The following is a 17,058-nucleotide window of genomic DNA, read 5'->3' on the forward strand; positions in this document are numbered from 1 at the left end:
TTTACTTTTCTACTAACTCTATCATTTCCCATCATGGCGAAAAACAATCTGAGGATGGAGTCGATGCCCATGCACAGTGTCCAAGGGAGGAGTCACCTATCTCGTGACTACAAAGACTTCTTCCAAGAGAACAACAAGGTGCAACCATCCGAGCCCAACACCAGATGGCGATCTAATGCAAAGTGTGTGGATCTGCAGCTCTACATGCCAAGAACAGATGCATACTGGTAAGTAGCATTTTCCTTACCACCTTTTGGTATTGAAAGCTTTCACAAGGTCGAGTGAAGGTACTGCATAGTCTAAACCTTGTGTGCGTTGATAATGCTCTACCTGCACCAACCTGTGGAGGTTGAAGATAGTGCTTCTGTTGCATATGAACCCTGTTTGAGCCTTGTGTATTAATGGTGACAGCCGATGGCCCTGGAGCTTGCTAATAATTTTAGTGTCTGTACTAATCATGGATCAAGGGTGATATGAACCTATCTCCACAGGGTCCCTCCCTGCTATGGGGATCACCACAATTCACTCCTCACTCATCCTTCCTGACAGGGCTTTTCGCCCACCTCTTGGAATTTGTGCATGTGGTGAGTGGGGGAATCCAGGTGCCGGCCGTTTTCTCATTTATCATGGGGCAAATGTAGATATATTCTCATCCAAAGGTGCCTGCCCCAGGACGGTAGTAAGAACAGAAATCAAAATCAACCTGTCATCCGATATACGTTGTAGGCCCTAAACTTTGCCGTGTCCTCTGCATAGCACTGTGAGGCACCTTTGAGTTAACAATAGGTCGCTCATACTTCTATGCCCATTCTTTGTTTGGTCCATAGTGGTGTCACTTTCTAGTACAGCACTGTTCACAAGTATTCCATTTTCATGCAGGTCTACTACCTCACTCGAGAGGTGAGGGAACTGGAGATGACCAGAGGTTCATTTGACAGTATGTACATACAGAATTGCATTGCATTGGCTAAATGGACACAATGAGAAATGCAATAAAAAACTTCACATTTTCAAACTAAAAATAAAGTTAAACATATACTCCGTGAATTGTATAGGAAGAATGTATTGAAAAATAATTGACAAAAACACTCATCAAACATAGTGAAAAATATAGTGCTCTTCTGTAAATCAATTTCACTGGTAAGCAATCAAGGTGTTACATATATGCTAATATAAAATGAACTGATTGCATAAATCTCTCACTTAACATGACTAAATGAATGGGAACATAGTAAGAGGCTATTCACAAATTGTATTTTGTAGTACATTTAGCAGTACTCGAATAGTACAGCTAAAGCACTACAAAATACTAGTCACAAACCTACCAGTGTAAATTCCACCCCTACTCCTATCTTTTTTATGGTGAGATGCTCACACATGCAAGTTTACTACTTTGTAGTAAATGTGGAAGGGACCAGGGGAGTGACTGGAATAAAGGGGCATGCCTACTACTGAATGGAAGGAGTTTGAGGAGGAATAAGGAGGGGTTTAAGGAGTGCTAGGGAGGGATTTAGGAAAGAACCTGCTCCTCCCACAAAAATGGAAGCCGATTGCTTTTTACAAACTACATGTCTAAGGTTACTACAGCCACAAAGGGGCCCAAAACAGTAGTAAATTGCTCCATCTCAGAAGTGGAGTAAGTCCAGCACCACACACTAGTACTACAACATCCTTGCTTAGAAAATAATGGAGGTTGCGTCTTAAAATAATGTTAAATTAATAATAATAAAATAATTAAAATATAAATACGTATAAGTTACTGTTACAAAAAATCTATAAACAAAACATGTATTACTTATTTATAAAATCTTTTTACAAACATTTTTGTAGTTTTTTTCTTTCTTTTTCACTTTTCCCTATACTTCTCCATAGGGTGACTCTACAGTCAAGATGGAGAGCCCCCTATGGTAAAGTATATGGAAAAATACATTTTTTTTATCAAACTTTGTGGTAAATTAGTACAAATATGTAAATGTTAAATATTATTGTCAAATCGTTTTAAATATTAAATGTAGTACAAAAGAAAAAATATTATAGAACTATTCAGTATGAATTAAATATTTAAATAATGTGAGTATATTAAATTAATATTATTTTTCATAAGTTTAAATTAAAAATTAAATTGTCAAAAAAGTAAACAACATAATTGTTTTTATTATGCATGGAAAATGATTAAAAGTAATGTATAGAAATAATTAAAAGTAGTTTTATTCTTTAATAAAAAAAAGTCCCTATCTCCATTATTTTGAAAGCAGCATGTTGCAATATCAATCAGTGGTTGACAACGTGCAGCGCTGGACTTACAATTTCATTTTGTCAGGAAGAAGTTACACTTTAGTAGGGGTGGTGTGTAAATCTACCCTTTTGAGTAACTTTACACTCAGAATTTGTGAATAGACAAAAGTAATAATGTTACTCAAAAGTGGAAGAGTAACATATATTTGTAAATTGCTCACAAGTGTAAGTTACCTTTGTGAATAGCCCTTTTAGTCTGTACTGTGAAAAAGCATGGTCATCAATTTTTCAAAATAGCAGGGGTGGCTGAAGTGACATCGCTCTCCCTTTGACTTTCAAATTGCATCTCGGGGAAACCCGTGTCCTAGATGTACCCCCTCAATAGCCACCTATTTGCACCTGCTGCCGGTTTACTTAAGGAAAGGAGATAACAGAAAGTAAATAGGGGTTTTGAACCCAGTTTACTTTTCCATTCTTTCCAACTCGCTATCTTTAGGACCCCTGAGAATAGGGGAAGAAAGGCAGTGGAAGGGGTAGCAGATGCTACACCTTAAAAACTAAAAATGCCGTCCATGTGTAAGAGAATCTGATGGAGCCATATTCACTTTTTTAAAACACGTTGTTCCTATAAATAATGCCCTGACTAGCATTCTGTATTACGTTTCACGTACAAAAAAGTGCTACAGCTGTTCTTCGTGAAATGTGTTGCACTGCTGTTTGAGGGATTGTCATACATGGCTGAAAAAACAACACTTTGTAGGGCGCAGAAATGACATATAAGCGCAATCGCAAACGATCCTTTTGTACATTATTGTTTTTTCAAGTGCTTCTTCTGGTCAGTGTCTTTGCTTCTTTCTTGAGAGCTCGTTTGGTTCCGGTCCTTATCCTTGAAACCTAACAGTAGAAGAGAAAAAAAATTAGAGAAAAATCACTGCCATTGTTATCAGGTTTGCATTGTATAGTATTTTACTGACCAGAGTAACACAAAGGTAAGTAGCATTTCTGGCAATGACTGACACACTCCATTGGGAATTATTTACCTGTCAAGAAACTACAGGAATACCTTATCCTCTGCAGCTTTGTGAATAAGCATTATTGCAGAATAGGCAAGGGAGGTGTGCGGAAGGAGGGGAAGTGGTGGTTACAGATACCATCTACCTTGTTATATTACAGTAGAATTGTTTACCTCATTAAAATGATGCAGCAGAACAAAACTAATATAAATGTGCAATCAAAACGAACTAGACCATATGGCATGAGCCGAGCAGAACGTCAATTGCTGTATCATATGAGCAGAACAGTAATAGTTTTAATATATAGCATTTCAGAAAGAACATGCGTTCATGGCCACTGACTGCCACATTATTTGTTTTTGCCGGTTAAAAGACATCACAATGAGGCAAACTGCAGCACGTGGCCCTCACCACTGCTGCCTGTCCTCCCCTACTTATCTCAGGCAGAGACCTAAGGAACATTCCACCAGGGCTTAGCCCTGTGTGACCCACTCATGAGTGACCAAGTGCTTGCCCTGTTCTTAGATTGCCCACCGCCTTGTAAGGTCCCACAGGCCTTTAGCTGGTTGTTTGTCAAAAACTAAGGACCAACATTTCGTGGGACCAAAATATCGGGGCCTAAATATAGAGGACCAGATTAATGTAAAGGTAAGTATAAGTAGGAAAGTATAGGTGTTCTACTCCTATCTTCTCATATCTTTTAAGATCTATATCACCAATGTGTTGAGTTATGTATAGTAAACCTATGCTTACATATATACTTACCTTCACAATATTTTGGTCCACATTATTTGGGTGCCACTCTATTCTGTAGTCTACATTCTATTGGAATACCCAATCACCTGTAGCATCGCGCAGCCCAACTGCCCTTACATTGAATTTAAGATTACAAACGAATGACAACTAAGAATTATTGAAATTGTGACCAGACACTAGGAATGACCTATTATAAAGTGGCCTTATGCATTACATGGTCATTAGCATTGTGTTTGCTCTATCAGTAGCAGCCAGTTCCATCGAATGATATCCTGCAAGGGAACAAGCTGCAGCACCCCTCATTGATGCCTGGTTAGAAGTGGCCAACAATGGCTTCAGACGAACGAGGGGTGGTACGTACCAGAGTCAAGTTAGATCTTCTTGTCGCTCCATTACACTGGAGGTGCAAAGCAGAATACTGGCTATGCTGTTTAATGGTGAAGTGATGCCAGTTACCATGTGGGCAACAACACAAGGAAGCACATCAAGATGGATACTGAAACTGGTAGATGTCGAAAGAGCACAGCTATGTCGGCACCAGCAATAGTTTTAGGGTACTTAAAGCTATGGTTCACATTTTTTCACAGGGGCTAACAGCCCTTGAACTAAAACAAAGCATAATAATCACAAAAGCATTATATGGAGTGTAAGGATCACCATCTGTCTCAGCAAAGATACACTCTTAGATCATTGAACTCTGGGCACTCTGCTAGAAGAAAAGGCACTGGCCATTCTAATCCTCTGGACACAAACCACCATACCCTCATTCCCACAGCCCACCGGTGGGTATGAATGGAAGATTTCTGCCTAAGCCCTGGGCTGATGTTCCATCACATTGGGTCATACCCTTACATTTCTTCAAAGGTCTTCTCAGACAGAAAACAAACCAGCAACATCCTCCTCTGCTGCATGCCAAAATGCTCTCAATGCAACAGAAAGGGGCTCTGAAGTTCATCCTCAAATCGCGGTAAAACCAGGTTTTCCATTCAATGTTGTTTATTGTCCGAAAAAGGGAGACTGGTGTTCACTTTCAAGTTAATGTCAGTTGAATTCGTCACCCCCCAGTTGGTCTTCCAATTGCTTCAAGAAGAATTCTTGATGTCATTGAACTTTTATAACATCTCATGTTCCTATAATGTGGGGAAGCTGGCTGCTTCAATTCAAAATTTCACCCTCCAGGCTAAAATCTGTGCTATGAATCTTCATAAAGAGTATGGCACCGATGACCGTCTTCCCGAGACAGGAGGGTGATTAAGTCTACCCTTACCTCAATGACTGGCTTCTCAAAGCAGTGGCCTCCAAAAATGCCACCCGTTGGCTCTGCAACAGGTTGGGTCTCACGCAGAATGAGGACGACTCATCGTTCACTGCAGCCAGTGCCTGGGTGGCATCCTAAATATGACAATGAGGGAACACCCTCTGTTAAGAAGGACGCATCCACTGAATTCAGTCCAAGGATCACCAGTTTCAAAAACTGCACTCTACAACAGTATATTGGACAAATTGCTTCTGAAGATTGTAATTCAGCATTCCGCTTTTCCCTTACTGATGCCTCCAGGTGCGACAAATGTAGGAGGAATTGGATACCCAATGAACACTGGTTCCTTCAATGACCAGATCGTGTCATGCCTCAAATGAAAAACCTTTTTGGTTGTCTATGATGCAACATTTGGGTGGGTCTGCGGTTCTGGCTGCAGGGCACTCCTTTGGTAATGAAAACACCCTGGTCAATGGAAGACTGGGAAACCCACCTGCAGGAGCTGTCTGCAAAAACGGCTGGTGGACATTTCAAGGAAAGCATCTGCACATCAAAGTTCTGGAGCTGAGAGCCATCCAAAGAGGACTACAGTCACTCTTCCTCCGGATTCAGTGTTCGTCGGTGCAAATCATCACTAACATGTACATCCTAAAATGAAACAAGGTAACCTGTTCTAATGGAGGAGGTCCAGCATCTCTGGAATTAGATCATTCAGCCCAAAATCACACTGAAGGTAGAGAACCTGTCAGGTAAAAAGGGTGATTGGGCTGAGGTACCCAGCATTTCAACAAGAGTGTCAAAAATAGGAACTGGACAAATGCAACTGGGGCAAGCCCGAACTAGATCTCTTTACCAGTGAAATTAACACACAATGTCAGTTTAATGCTAGCTGGCATTGGCAACCCTGGTGGAAGGGGGAACATTTCGAATGCATCAATCAATCGGGTTTATATAGAGCGCTACTCACCAATGAGGGTCTCTAGGTGCTGTGTGTGTGGGGGGGGGGGGGGATGAGAGCGGCTGCTCCGGGTCACTCGAAGAGCCAGGTCTTGAGGTCTCTCCTGAATGTGTGCAGGGTTGGTGAGCGTCTGATGTTCACAGGGAGCTCGTTCCAGGTTTTTGCTATTATGTAGGAGATAGCTCTCCCGCCAGTTTTGTTTCTACGGATGCGGGGAACATCTGCCAGGGCGAGGTCCGCGGAGCTGAGGTTCCTCTTGGGGATGTGGAAGGATAATCTCTCATTGATGTATTTGGGTCCGACGTTGTTGAGGGATTTGTAGGTGTGGAGTTGAAGGTGATCTTCTTTTTCGACGGGGAGCCAGTAGAGGCCTCGTAAGTGTTGGGTCATGTGCTTGTGGCGCGGTGTCCCGAGGACGAGTCAGGCTGCGGTGTTCTGGATGGTTTGGAGCTTGTGGTGAACAGTTTTGTTGATTCAGGCGTAGAGGGCGTTTCACAAGACCTTTGCACATGCCTTCCCACCACTTCCCTTCATCCCGAATAGCATTAGCAAGATCAAGCTGGAACCATGTTACCTCGTCCTTATACCATGAGTGTGTCTCAGCCACACAAATATTACCAAACTTACTGCATGTAGCCCAAATTTGGCTCAAGTACAGTTCAGTGTCGGTCCATGTGTCAGCTATTGACAGATATTGCAGTTCATGGAGACCTTTCTGCCAGTGAAACGGGAGCTAAAAATGGCCCTGTCCCAACCTGTCAAAAGCCCATGTGAATCCAGCCACTAGAAAATACTTTTCTGTGAAAGTATCACAACCTCCGTGAGGAGAGTCAGTGAATTAAAGGAGTTTACAACCAGAACCCGTCCACAGGATTTCTGAAGGAGAGAGTGGTTCTATGAACCAACCTATAAAAGCTTCACTTTTGATAAACAAGAATGAGCAGAAACATTTTATGGACGTCTACCTATTTATAGAAAAAGGAGAAACCATAAATTCTGCATACAATAAAACCAAACACTATAAGAGACGTATTAACTACCGGTTTTCACCCAAAACCTCTCCATTAACACATACCACAGATTCAGCTTTTGGAGGCTAAACAAATAGTACCTACCCTCAACGAGTACAAGGAGAAAGAACACATGATTCGCAATATATATAAAGAGAATACGCCAACGAAGCGCTAGAAAAAGCAAAACAGAGTAGCCACACATATAAGAGAAGTGTTTTAGGGACGAAGAAACCCAAACCTGAAAACCCAGGAGCGGCATCATCTAAATGAAGTAAACACTGTTGGGAAAGCAGTCCTAGGGCCCTGAAAATTTCATAACACTGTACCAGATTTCAAATGCATATTGGAACAACTTCCTTTATTTGCATACTAACGGCCTAAACATTTAAACACAGTGTGCTGCAATCCCAGAACTACCATTATGGAACAATAGAAAGTCAAGTCAAGTCAAGTCAAATAACTTTATTCGGTTGTTCGATTTGACAACCATAAAAGTATTTACATTACAAATAATAACATGACATACACATAATCTTAAAAAAAAACGTAATCAATTACAAATAAAAAACACAGAGTTAAAAATACAACACTATATCAAGATATTGAAGACCGTTTAAAGATAGTGTTCCTTTAACAACAGTTATAAATAACAGTAACAGTATTATTATCCTTCCATACTGTTTCTAAATTTGATCGCCATTCTTAAAAAACTACATATAAACAAAGTGTAATCACAATTTAGCAGCTGTAAAAAATGTTGTGCAGGACGGAATTGTTGGAAGTTCAATTTTTTCAAACAGGGTTTCAAGCATAGCTTCCTTGGTACAGCATAAAAGGGGCAAAAAAACAAAAAGTGTGCCAGATCTTGCGGAGACTTATCGTCGCAGCCGCAAGCCGGCAACACTTGACCTCGATGAGAACCCCTAGGTACCGCCAGCAAAAAATGAAACAGGTTGAACCTGAACCTTGTTAACAGGAAACGGTCGTAACTCGACATTTGCCATGTCAGGTAGGGTTCCATAAGCAAAGTGCTTTTAATTAGTATGTGATTGCGTACACTTTCTTTTTTTAGTTCACATGATTCCCTTTCCTGTTGTCTAGAGTCAATAAAAGCATTTTTGACCGTAATAAGATCCATTTTAGTGATGGATTCCGGACATAAAAAGAGTTCAGGACGGCCTAAATCAGTAAAACATTTAGATAAATATTTAAGCCAGGGAACCTCCAACCTGTTATCCCATGTAAGAGCTTCTCTTAAAATAAGCTTGGTCATGGGGATATTGTCATTTAACCAGCTGTTCATCCAGCATAAAATGGGATTCAATGCAATTTTATCGCTAACATACGGAACCCCCAGTTCTTCATGCACAGAATAGTTTGCTGTACCCCTTGGGACCCTTAAAATCTGTTTTAAAAAATTATTTTCAATTACCTGGAGTACGTCCGAGGGAACGTATCCCCATATTTCACTGCCGTAACAAGCTGTGGTTACACTTTTGGCCCTATATAGTTGGAGTAGAGCGGCAACTGGGCTATTTCCCAGCTTTTTTGAGAAATCCAATATAGCCGCGTTTACCCTTGAAACGTCTCCCTTCTTTTTCTGGATCACGGGTCCCCATTTAAGTTGACTGTCAAAGAGGACCCCGAGATAGGAGAATGTGTGTGTTACAGGTATTTCCACTCCAGCTACATTTAGGTGGTTTGGTTTTTTAAAACCATAACCTACCTTCATTATGTAGGATTTAGTGTTATTAATACTTAAATCTCTGGTCTTCATAAATGTGTAAAAGGAATCTAATAAAATTTGGAGTCCATTGGCCGTTCTAGATAAAAGGACTGCGTCGTCCGCATATAATAAAACCGGCAGACCTTTTCGACCAATGTATGGATAGTCTATGTTGGTACTTAAAAGGGTCTCTTCCAGGTCGTTAATATATAGATTGAAGAGGAACGGGGCCAGAATACATCCTTGCCGGACGCCCCGAAACACTCCAAAATCTTTGGTCACTTTTAGGTCCTCGGTGTATCTGACATTCGCTTTGGTATCTGAATGCATGTCTTCTAGAAAGTTTACTAGGTTTTTGTCCACGCCCATTTTTTCCATGGCGCCCCAGAGCTTCCCACGGTTCACACAATCGAAGGCCGAAGAGAGATCCATAAACGCCATATGAATCGTTCCTCTTCGAGCCTTGGTGTACTTCCCGACAATAAGATACAAATTCAGACATTGGGAAATGGTAGAATGTCCAGGCCTAAAACCATACTGGATTGGAGATAATATATTATTTTCCTCTGACCAACTAGTCAATCTATTTAAAATGACTCCACCTATCACTTTTGCCACAGAATTTATTAGCGATATCGGTCTGTAGCAGGCCGGGCTGCTACGGTCTCCTTTCTTGAATATAGGGACTATTGTAGATACCCCCCATGATTTTGGGCATCCACATAACACCGCTGCATTAAGTACTGCCGTGAGTACCGGCGCCCATAGTGCTTCGCGTGACTTAAAGAGGTCAGGCGGAAGTCCATCGGGACCCGGGGCCTTGTTATTTGACAAACCTTTAATTCCTTTAACTATTTCCTCATTTGTGAAACATAGAGAGATATCTCTACCTGTACCTGAGTTGTATTCTGCCTGTGATTCATTATTTATAAAAATAGAACTGAAATGGTCTATCCATTCGTCCTCTGATATGTTTGTGCCCACATTTGGGATGGTAGGACAATCAAATATTGGATTATTGATTATCTCCCAAAACTTCGAGCTATTTTTTAAAGTCTCGGGTTCTAGAAGTGACTCCCATACACTTTTTTTAACTGCTCGCTTGCGAGTAGCCAATGATTTCTTATAATCATTCCGCAAACCCCTAATGATCAATGGATCTCTCGGTTTTGTTTTTAAGGCTTTCTTCAGCTCGCGACTAGCCTTTGAACAATCACTGTCAAACCATTTTGGATTGCAATTTGAATTTATTCTCCCCTTATTGGGTACCATTAGAAAAGACTCCACCTTGTTAGCAATCTCCTTAAATGAAGTCAAGATTTGCAACGGAGCTGATGTAGGAGATGTACATATCATTAATTCTTTATTACAAACTGCACTAATAGAGGTATAAAATTGATCGCAATCCACCATTGCCCATTTTAAACGACGCTTCCCATTAATGCATTTTAAAAGGCCTCGGTCCTCTCGAGGATTGCATTTCTCAAGTAGGCTCATGCCCATAGTGATGCATAAAGGGTTGTGGTCGCTGTAAATACTCATGAGGATCCTAAAATCCTCGATGATATTAACAAAGTCAGCTGAAATGAGAATGTGGTCTATATATGTACCTGTGGCATGACCTTTAAAAGTAGGGATTGGGAATACAGTTTGATCAGGTACTGTCGACATTGCCGTGGATAGATTGTTTTCATTCATTAACTCATTTAACCCTGTACCCCTCCGCGAGTGTTCAAAGTGTATTCCTTCCATGCTGTTACAACCCAATTGTCCAACAGGTCCCACGCTAGGGTTCCCACATAAATGTGTGTTAAAATCACCTACTAGAATTTTAGAGCATGGCAGAGAACTATCAATTGCCCCTAGCAGATCACGTAAGATTTCTATATTGCAATCTCAGCCTGGTTCACAGAATTATAAAAATTAATCAGTGCAAAATTAGTTTTACCCCTTCTGAATTCCAAAATCTGTAAGTTATTGTTACCAGATTTGTGTTCAATTTTGTGACATATAAGCGACAAACTGACAAAGATGGCCAAACCCCCTTTAGCTCTTCCACTTGCAGATGGTATTGCCGGGATTATGAAGCTCTGATATCCCTCAATGTACAGGTTTTTCCCCACTACCCAGGTTTCTTGAAGACATATCATGGGATATTTTTTAACATAGTGCAGCCAGTCTTTATCTTGCATTTTATCAGAAAGTCCAGCTATATTCCATGATAACAATGAAAGTCCCTCCACACATTTTTGACGTTCACATTGTGTTCTATTCAAATTCTCTCTTGCAGGTGGATTAGTAGGGATTACAGTACTATAAGCATTCACATTCACTATGCCTACGTCTTCTGGTAGTCATTCTACCCCATCCAGCCCACCCTCCGCAGAGAAAATATCATACCTATTGGAAGTGGGGATATTAAAGTAATGGGGATCTGTATGATATGGTCGTGGAGGTTGGTCATATCCGTCCCTGCTATAACCCCAGTTATTTACTGGTACATCAAAGCCCCAACCATTTGTTTTTTCTGGCCATAATGGTCTAATGTAGGTATGATTAGGCTTAGGGTATGTCATACTCCTTTGTTTTTTACCAAAAAATTCCAGAGTGAGAGGGATGATAGTACCTCTCCTTCGTTGTGGTGGTAGAATGTTTGGAAGGATATTTGGTAAGACTGCAGAGTTTACAAAGGTAATAATTATGCAGTCGCCTTTAAATTTTTTGGGGTTTTGGCCTATCCAAGTGGCCCTTCTGGCTGATTTAATATCTCTGGCTAGCTGTTGCTTCCCCCATGGGGCCAACCGCATATTGCCCGATAGCCAGTGCAGGGCTTTACTTGTTAGCGCCGTGGGTGATTCAGTTTGGTCCGGTGTTAGAGGAGGAGCATTTGCTAAAACCAGCACTAAAGGGGCTGCGTCCTCAATGAAGTGTAGTGTGTCTTCTTCTGCTCTTGGAAGGGTTATTTCTGGTGGTTGTGGAGGGTGGATGTCCCTTGACGGTGACTGGTTGGATGCGGTATTTGGCGTCTGATCTGAGTAATTTAACCTTGCGATGTTAGGAATTGTGCCTGTATCCGGCTGGAGGCCAAATACCTCTTTTACAGGCATGGCCAGATTTTTAACTGTACCGGATATGTTAGACACTTCTTCCATTAACTTCTTTTGATCTACTCCCAACTTTTTCACATCTGCGGATAACTTATCCAGTTTGGCCACTACCGGTTTAATTAAGGCTCTAAATTTGGTGTCAATTAAATCTGCTATCCTGGATATAAGCTCTTCATCCGTATTTAATTTTTCGTCCTCTTCTAATTTCCTCCTACCTTTTTCCCTGCTTCTCAGTGGTGACGCGGCCCTCTTCCTCCCTGTACATACTCCACCACGAAGTAATTGGGTTTTCCTACACTTTCTAATCGCTCGAGGAGCTGGGGCTTGAACAGGAGGATCGGCTTCTATGGTTGTCTGCTCACTGTCTTGTACAGTATGGTTTTCTTCAGGGTCAACTATCTGCGAGTCTGAGACATTGATCGTAGCTATATCTTGATCCTGAGCTATACTGAAACTCAAGTTTGATGGGCCATTTTCGGGTGTCTCGGAGTCTAAAATTACACTTCCCTCAGCCTGAGATGGAATATCTAACCATGGTGAGTCTGGTGAAGGGCTTAAGGGAGATAAAATTGGGGAGTGACTAAGACCTAGGGATTGTCTCCTATCGTTATTGATCTTTGACACTACTTGTACCATATAGTTTTCAATGGAATTACCCCCCACCACAGCATTCTTCTTTGGCATTTTGAATGAGGTTGGTGTTAAGTCCTAATATTTAGCCAACTGCCAAGACAGACAAATTCACGGTAATACGGTACAAATTAACAAAGGTTGAACAAGTATTTCAGGGATTAATAGTCTTACTGTATGGTAAAAAAGTCAGGTTCGACAAAGGCAGAGTGACGTGCCCAGTCCAGTCTCAGCCTGTCTCGGACTGTCTAAGACTGTCCGCCCTTTGTCCGGGCTTCGTCCGGCGTCCCGCACACGCGTCCCGCTATGCGTCAGAGGCACGTTGTTATAGGAGGGGTAGGGGCGGGAAGAGACTCCAGGTGCGCTGCGTTGATCCTGCGCGGAACCCTGGGTCTCGCAGTCCCGGCCCCTGTTAAAGACGCCTCACACTCTCCTTGATGAAGGTAAAAGATCGAATACTCCACTCCACCGCTTCTGCAGGCAAACAGGCAGGGTTTCAAAGGCAAATACACAAACTCAGCAACCAGCTGCGAGCGGCACCCGCGAAGCGGGGGCCGCGAGCTGTTATGAAGGCACAGGTCAGGCTAGGCAAACGGGGAGGAGCAGGGGCGGGAAGAGACTCCAGGTGCGCTGCGTTGATCCTGCGCGGAACCCTGGGTCTCGCAGTCCCGGCCCCTGTTAAAGACGCCTCACACTCTCCTTGATGAAGGTAAAAGATCGAATACTCCACTCCACCGCTTCTGCAGGCAAACAGGCAGGGTTTCAAAGGCAAATACACGAACTCAGCAACCAGCTGCGAGCGGCTCCCGCGAAGCGGGGGCCGCGAGCTGTTATGAAGGCACAGGTCAGGCTAGGCAAACGGGGAGGAGCAGGGGCGGGAAGAGACTCCAGGTGCGCTGCGTTGATCCTGCGCGGAACCCTGGGTCTCGCAGTCCCGGCCCCTGTTAAAGACGCCTCACACTCTCCTTGATGAAGGTAAAAGATCGAATACTCCACTCCACCGCTTCTGCAGGCAAACAGGCAGGGTTTCAAAGGCAAATACACGAACTCAGCAACCAGCTGCGAGCGGCACCCACGAAGCGGGGGCCGCGAGCTGTTATGAAGGCACAGGTCAGGCTAGGCAAACGGGGAGGAGCAGGGGCGGGAAGAGACTCCAGGTGCGCTGCGTTGATCCTGCGCGGAACCCTGGGTCTCGCAGTCCCGGCCCCTGTTAAAGACGCCTCACACTCTCCTTGATGAAGGTAAAAGATCGAATACTCCACTCCACCGCTTCTGCAGGCAAACAGGCAGGGTTTCAAAGGCAAATACACGAACTCAGCAACCAGCTGCGAGCGGCACCCGCGAAGCGGGGGCCGCGAGCTGTTATGAAGGCACAGGTCAGGCTAGGCAAACGGGGAAGAGCAGGGGCGGGAAGAGACTCCAGGTGCGCTGCGTTGATCCTGCGCGGAACCCTGGGTCTCGCAGTCCCGGCCCCTGTTAAAGACGCCTCACACTCTCCTTGATGAAGGTAAAAGATCGAATACTCCACTCCACCGCTTCTGCAGGCAAACAGGCAGGGTTGCAAAGGCAAATACACGAACTCAGCAACCAGCTGCGAGCGGCTCCCGCGAAGCGGGGGCCGCGAGCTGTTATGAAGGCACAGGTCAGGCTAGGCAAACGGGGAGGAGCAGGGGCGGGAAGAGACTCCAGGTGCGCTGCGTTGATCCTGCGCGGAACCCTGGGTCTCGCAGTCCCGGCCCCTGTTAAAGACGCCTCACACTCTCCTTGATGAAGGTAAAAGATCGAATACTCCACTCCACCGCTTCTGCAGGCAAACAGGCAGGGTTTCAAAGGCAAATACACGAACTCAGCAACCAGCTGCGAGCGGCTCCCGCGAAGCGGGGGCCGTGAGCTGTTATGAAGGCACAGGTCAGGCTAGGCAAACGGGGAAGAGCAGGGGCGGGAAGAGACTCCAGGTGCGCTGCGTTGATCCTGCGCGGAACCCTGGGTCTCGCAGTCCCGGCCCCTGTTAAAGACGCCTCACACTCTCCTTGATGAAGGTAAAAGATCGAATACTCCACTCCACCGCTTCTGCAGGCAAACAGGCAGGGTTTCAAAGGCAAATACACGAACTCAGCAACCAGCTGCGAGCGGCTCCCGCGAAGCGGGGGCCGCGAGCTGTTATGAAGGCACAGGTCAGGCTAGGCAAACGGGGAGGAGCAGGGGCGGGAAGAGACTCCAGGTGCGCTGCGTTGATCCTGCGCGGAACCCTGGGTCTCGCAGTCCCGGCCCCTGTTAAAGACGCCTCACACTCTCCTTGATGAAGGTAAAAGATCGAATACTCCACTCCACCGCTTCTGCAGGCAAACAGGCAGGGTTTCAAAGGCAAATACACGAACTCAGCAACCAGCTGAAGTCAAAACGGAACGGTTCTGTTTTATAACTAGACGTTGAAATAACATAATTCTTGCAGAGGCCACATCACATGCATGTAGCAGAAAAACATAAAAGACATCAGCTATCTACATGAACCCACTACTTGTAATATAGGTTTAAATGCCCATGCGGACTGATTACTTTTTTTTTTTCCTTTTTTTTTTATTGATATTGCACGAGAGAGTTTGAGCACCAACATTACAGAGGTATAACGTAAATGACTGTAAATCGTTCCGCCATAACAATAACAGAGGAAAGCAATACATACTTAAAGAATAGAAGAGAGACAAAGCATTTAAAAAGAGAAAAAACAAATTGATATTGATCTGGTCTCGTAAATTCAGTAAATCAGGTCACATAAACGTTCCCCATATCTTTTCCCTTCTTATCAATGACCTACATCCTCTTAACCACTTGGACGCTAGCGGTTTTCCCGCTGTGCGCTGAGATTTCCAAATCAACATGTTGAGTGACGAGTTCACCTTGTCATCCGCACAGGGTAGGTAAAGCTGATGACGAGCTGAGCTTGTCATCAGCATGGAAGGGGACTAGCTAATGCAATTTCCATAGTGTGGATTTCCCTGACCAGTGCCCACCATTCCATAACGTGTGGAGGCTGGGTAGTAATCCAAGATCTAGCTATAACCAGCCTAGCACAGGCATATAGTATGGATATCAGATCTTTGTGTGTACTGTTAGTGTCCTGTATATCTAGTAAAATCAAATGAGCGGAAGGCGGCGGTGATGCGATTTGTTTCGTCCTTAAAGCCTTAGTTATTCCTTCCCAAAACGGGGTAAGTGCAGGACAAGAGAAAAGCATGTGTTCTATACCAGCCGCTTCCAGATTGCATTTAGGGCACTTAGTATGCTCATTAGGTTGATTGCCTAATGACCAGCTAAAGATTCTTTGGGGAGTATAGTATAGTTGGCAAATGGTTCTATATAGTTGTAACCTTAAGTTGGAAGATTGGACTACCTTATTAATTTGGCAGAGAGAAGCAGAGATCTGATTTGAGCTAATATTAATTCCCAATCTATCGGACTATTTAATTGCCATTTTCCCACAGTCCTCAATCTTACCTAGAATTAGATGTCGATAGCTCTCACTTATGAGTGACTTTGTACGATCTGAGTACAAGCATTTTAGTGATTCATTTCATTTTCTGAACTAAAAAGTCCCTAATTTGGATATATTTGAAGTACATACCATCATTTAGATTGTACAGAAGCTTCAGTGAGGTAAATCCTAGTAGACCATCAGACCCGTAGAGGTCGCCCAGAGTGTTAATGCCATGCCCTGCCCAAACAATCCCCACTCCGTCTGAAAAAATTCCAGGCAATCCGGGATTACCCCATATTTGTAATTCAGAGTTAAAAAAAGATATCTTATCCAATATCATAATTTGGTTCCAGATCTTTATAATGTGTTTTGCGGTCTTGAACTTTACTCGTTTGAAGTAGTTTGGGTCATGGACACGCAACAGAAATTGCTTGCAATCTGGTCCCAACATAAATTGATGAAAGAATAACGAGCTTTCACTTTTAATAAGGCTACGTATTCTACGGAAAAAAGTTGCGAATAAATACAACTTGAAATCTGGAAAATTTAAACCTCCTTTTTCAATAGGCAATTTCAAAAGCTTGATTGATCTACGTGCCTTTTTGTAACCCCATATAAAACGACAAATACCGTCTAATTTTAAAAAAAAGAGAATTTTAGGTTGCAATGGAATAGCTCTAAATAGATAGAGAAATTTAGGCCCAATTTTCATTTTAATCAGATTAATGCGCCCTTCCAGGCTAAGTGGTATCTTATGCCAGTTTTTTAGATAGAGCGTTACTTCCTTTAACAGCGAGTCATAATTCAGTGTTAGTATTTCCTCGATATTCGCTGTCATTTTTATTCCTAAATAAACCGCATTTAAGCATAAACCAGGAACCGGGCCC

General features: G+C 43.2%; 1 protein-coding gene across 1 annotated transcript in view; it reads right to left on the bottom strand.

Annotated features, from left to right (window-relative positions):
* Nucleotides 1-2,023: 2,023 nt before the first annotated feature.
* The window catches only part of TRPM5 (transient receptor potential cation channel subfamily M member 5), a 549,888-nt gene continuing 534,853 nt past the window's right edge, over nucleotides 2,024-17,058 (bottom strand). The window contains exon 24 of the mRNA XM_078683456.1: nucleotides 2,024-3,129. Coding sequence (XP_078539582.1) covers nucleotides 3,044-3,129 — 86 coding nt within the window. The 3' untranslated portion in view covers nucleotides 2,024-3,043. The remainder of the gene's footprint in view (nucleotides 3,130-17,058) is intronic.

This window comes from Lissotriton helveticus, chromosome 3_1 (genome assembly GCF_964261635.1).
Source record: "Lissotriton helveticus chromosome 3_1, aLisHel1.1, whole genome shotgun sequence".
Lineage (NCBI taxonomy): Eukaryota > Metazoa > Chordata > Amphibia > Caudata > Salamandridae > Lissotriton > Lissotriton helveticus.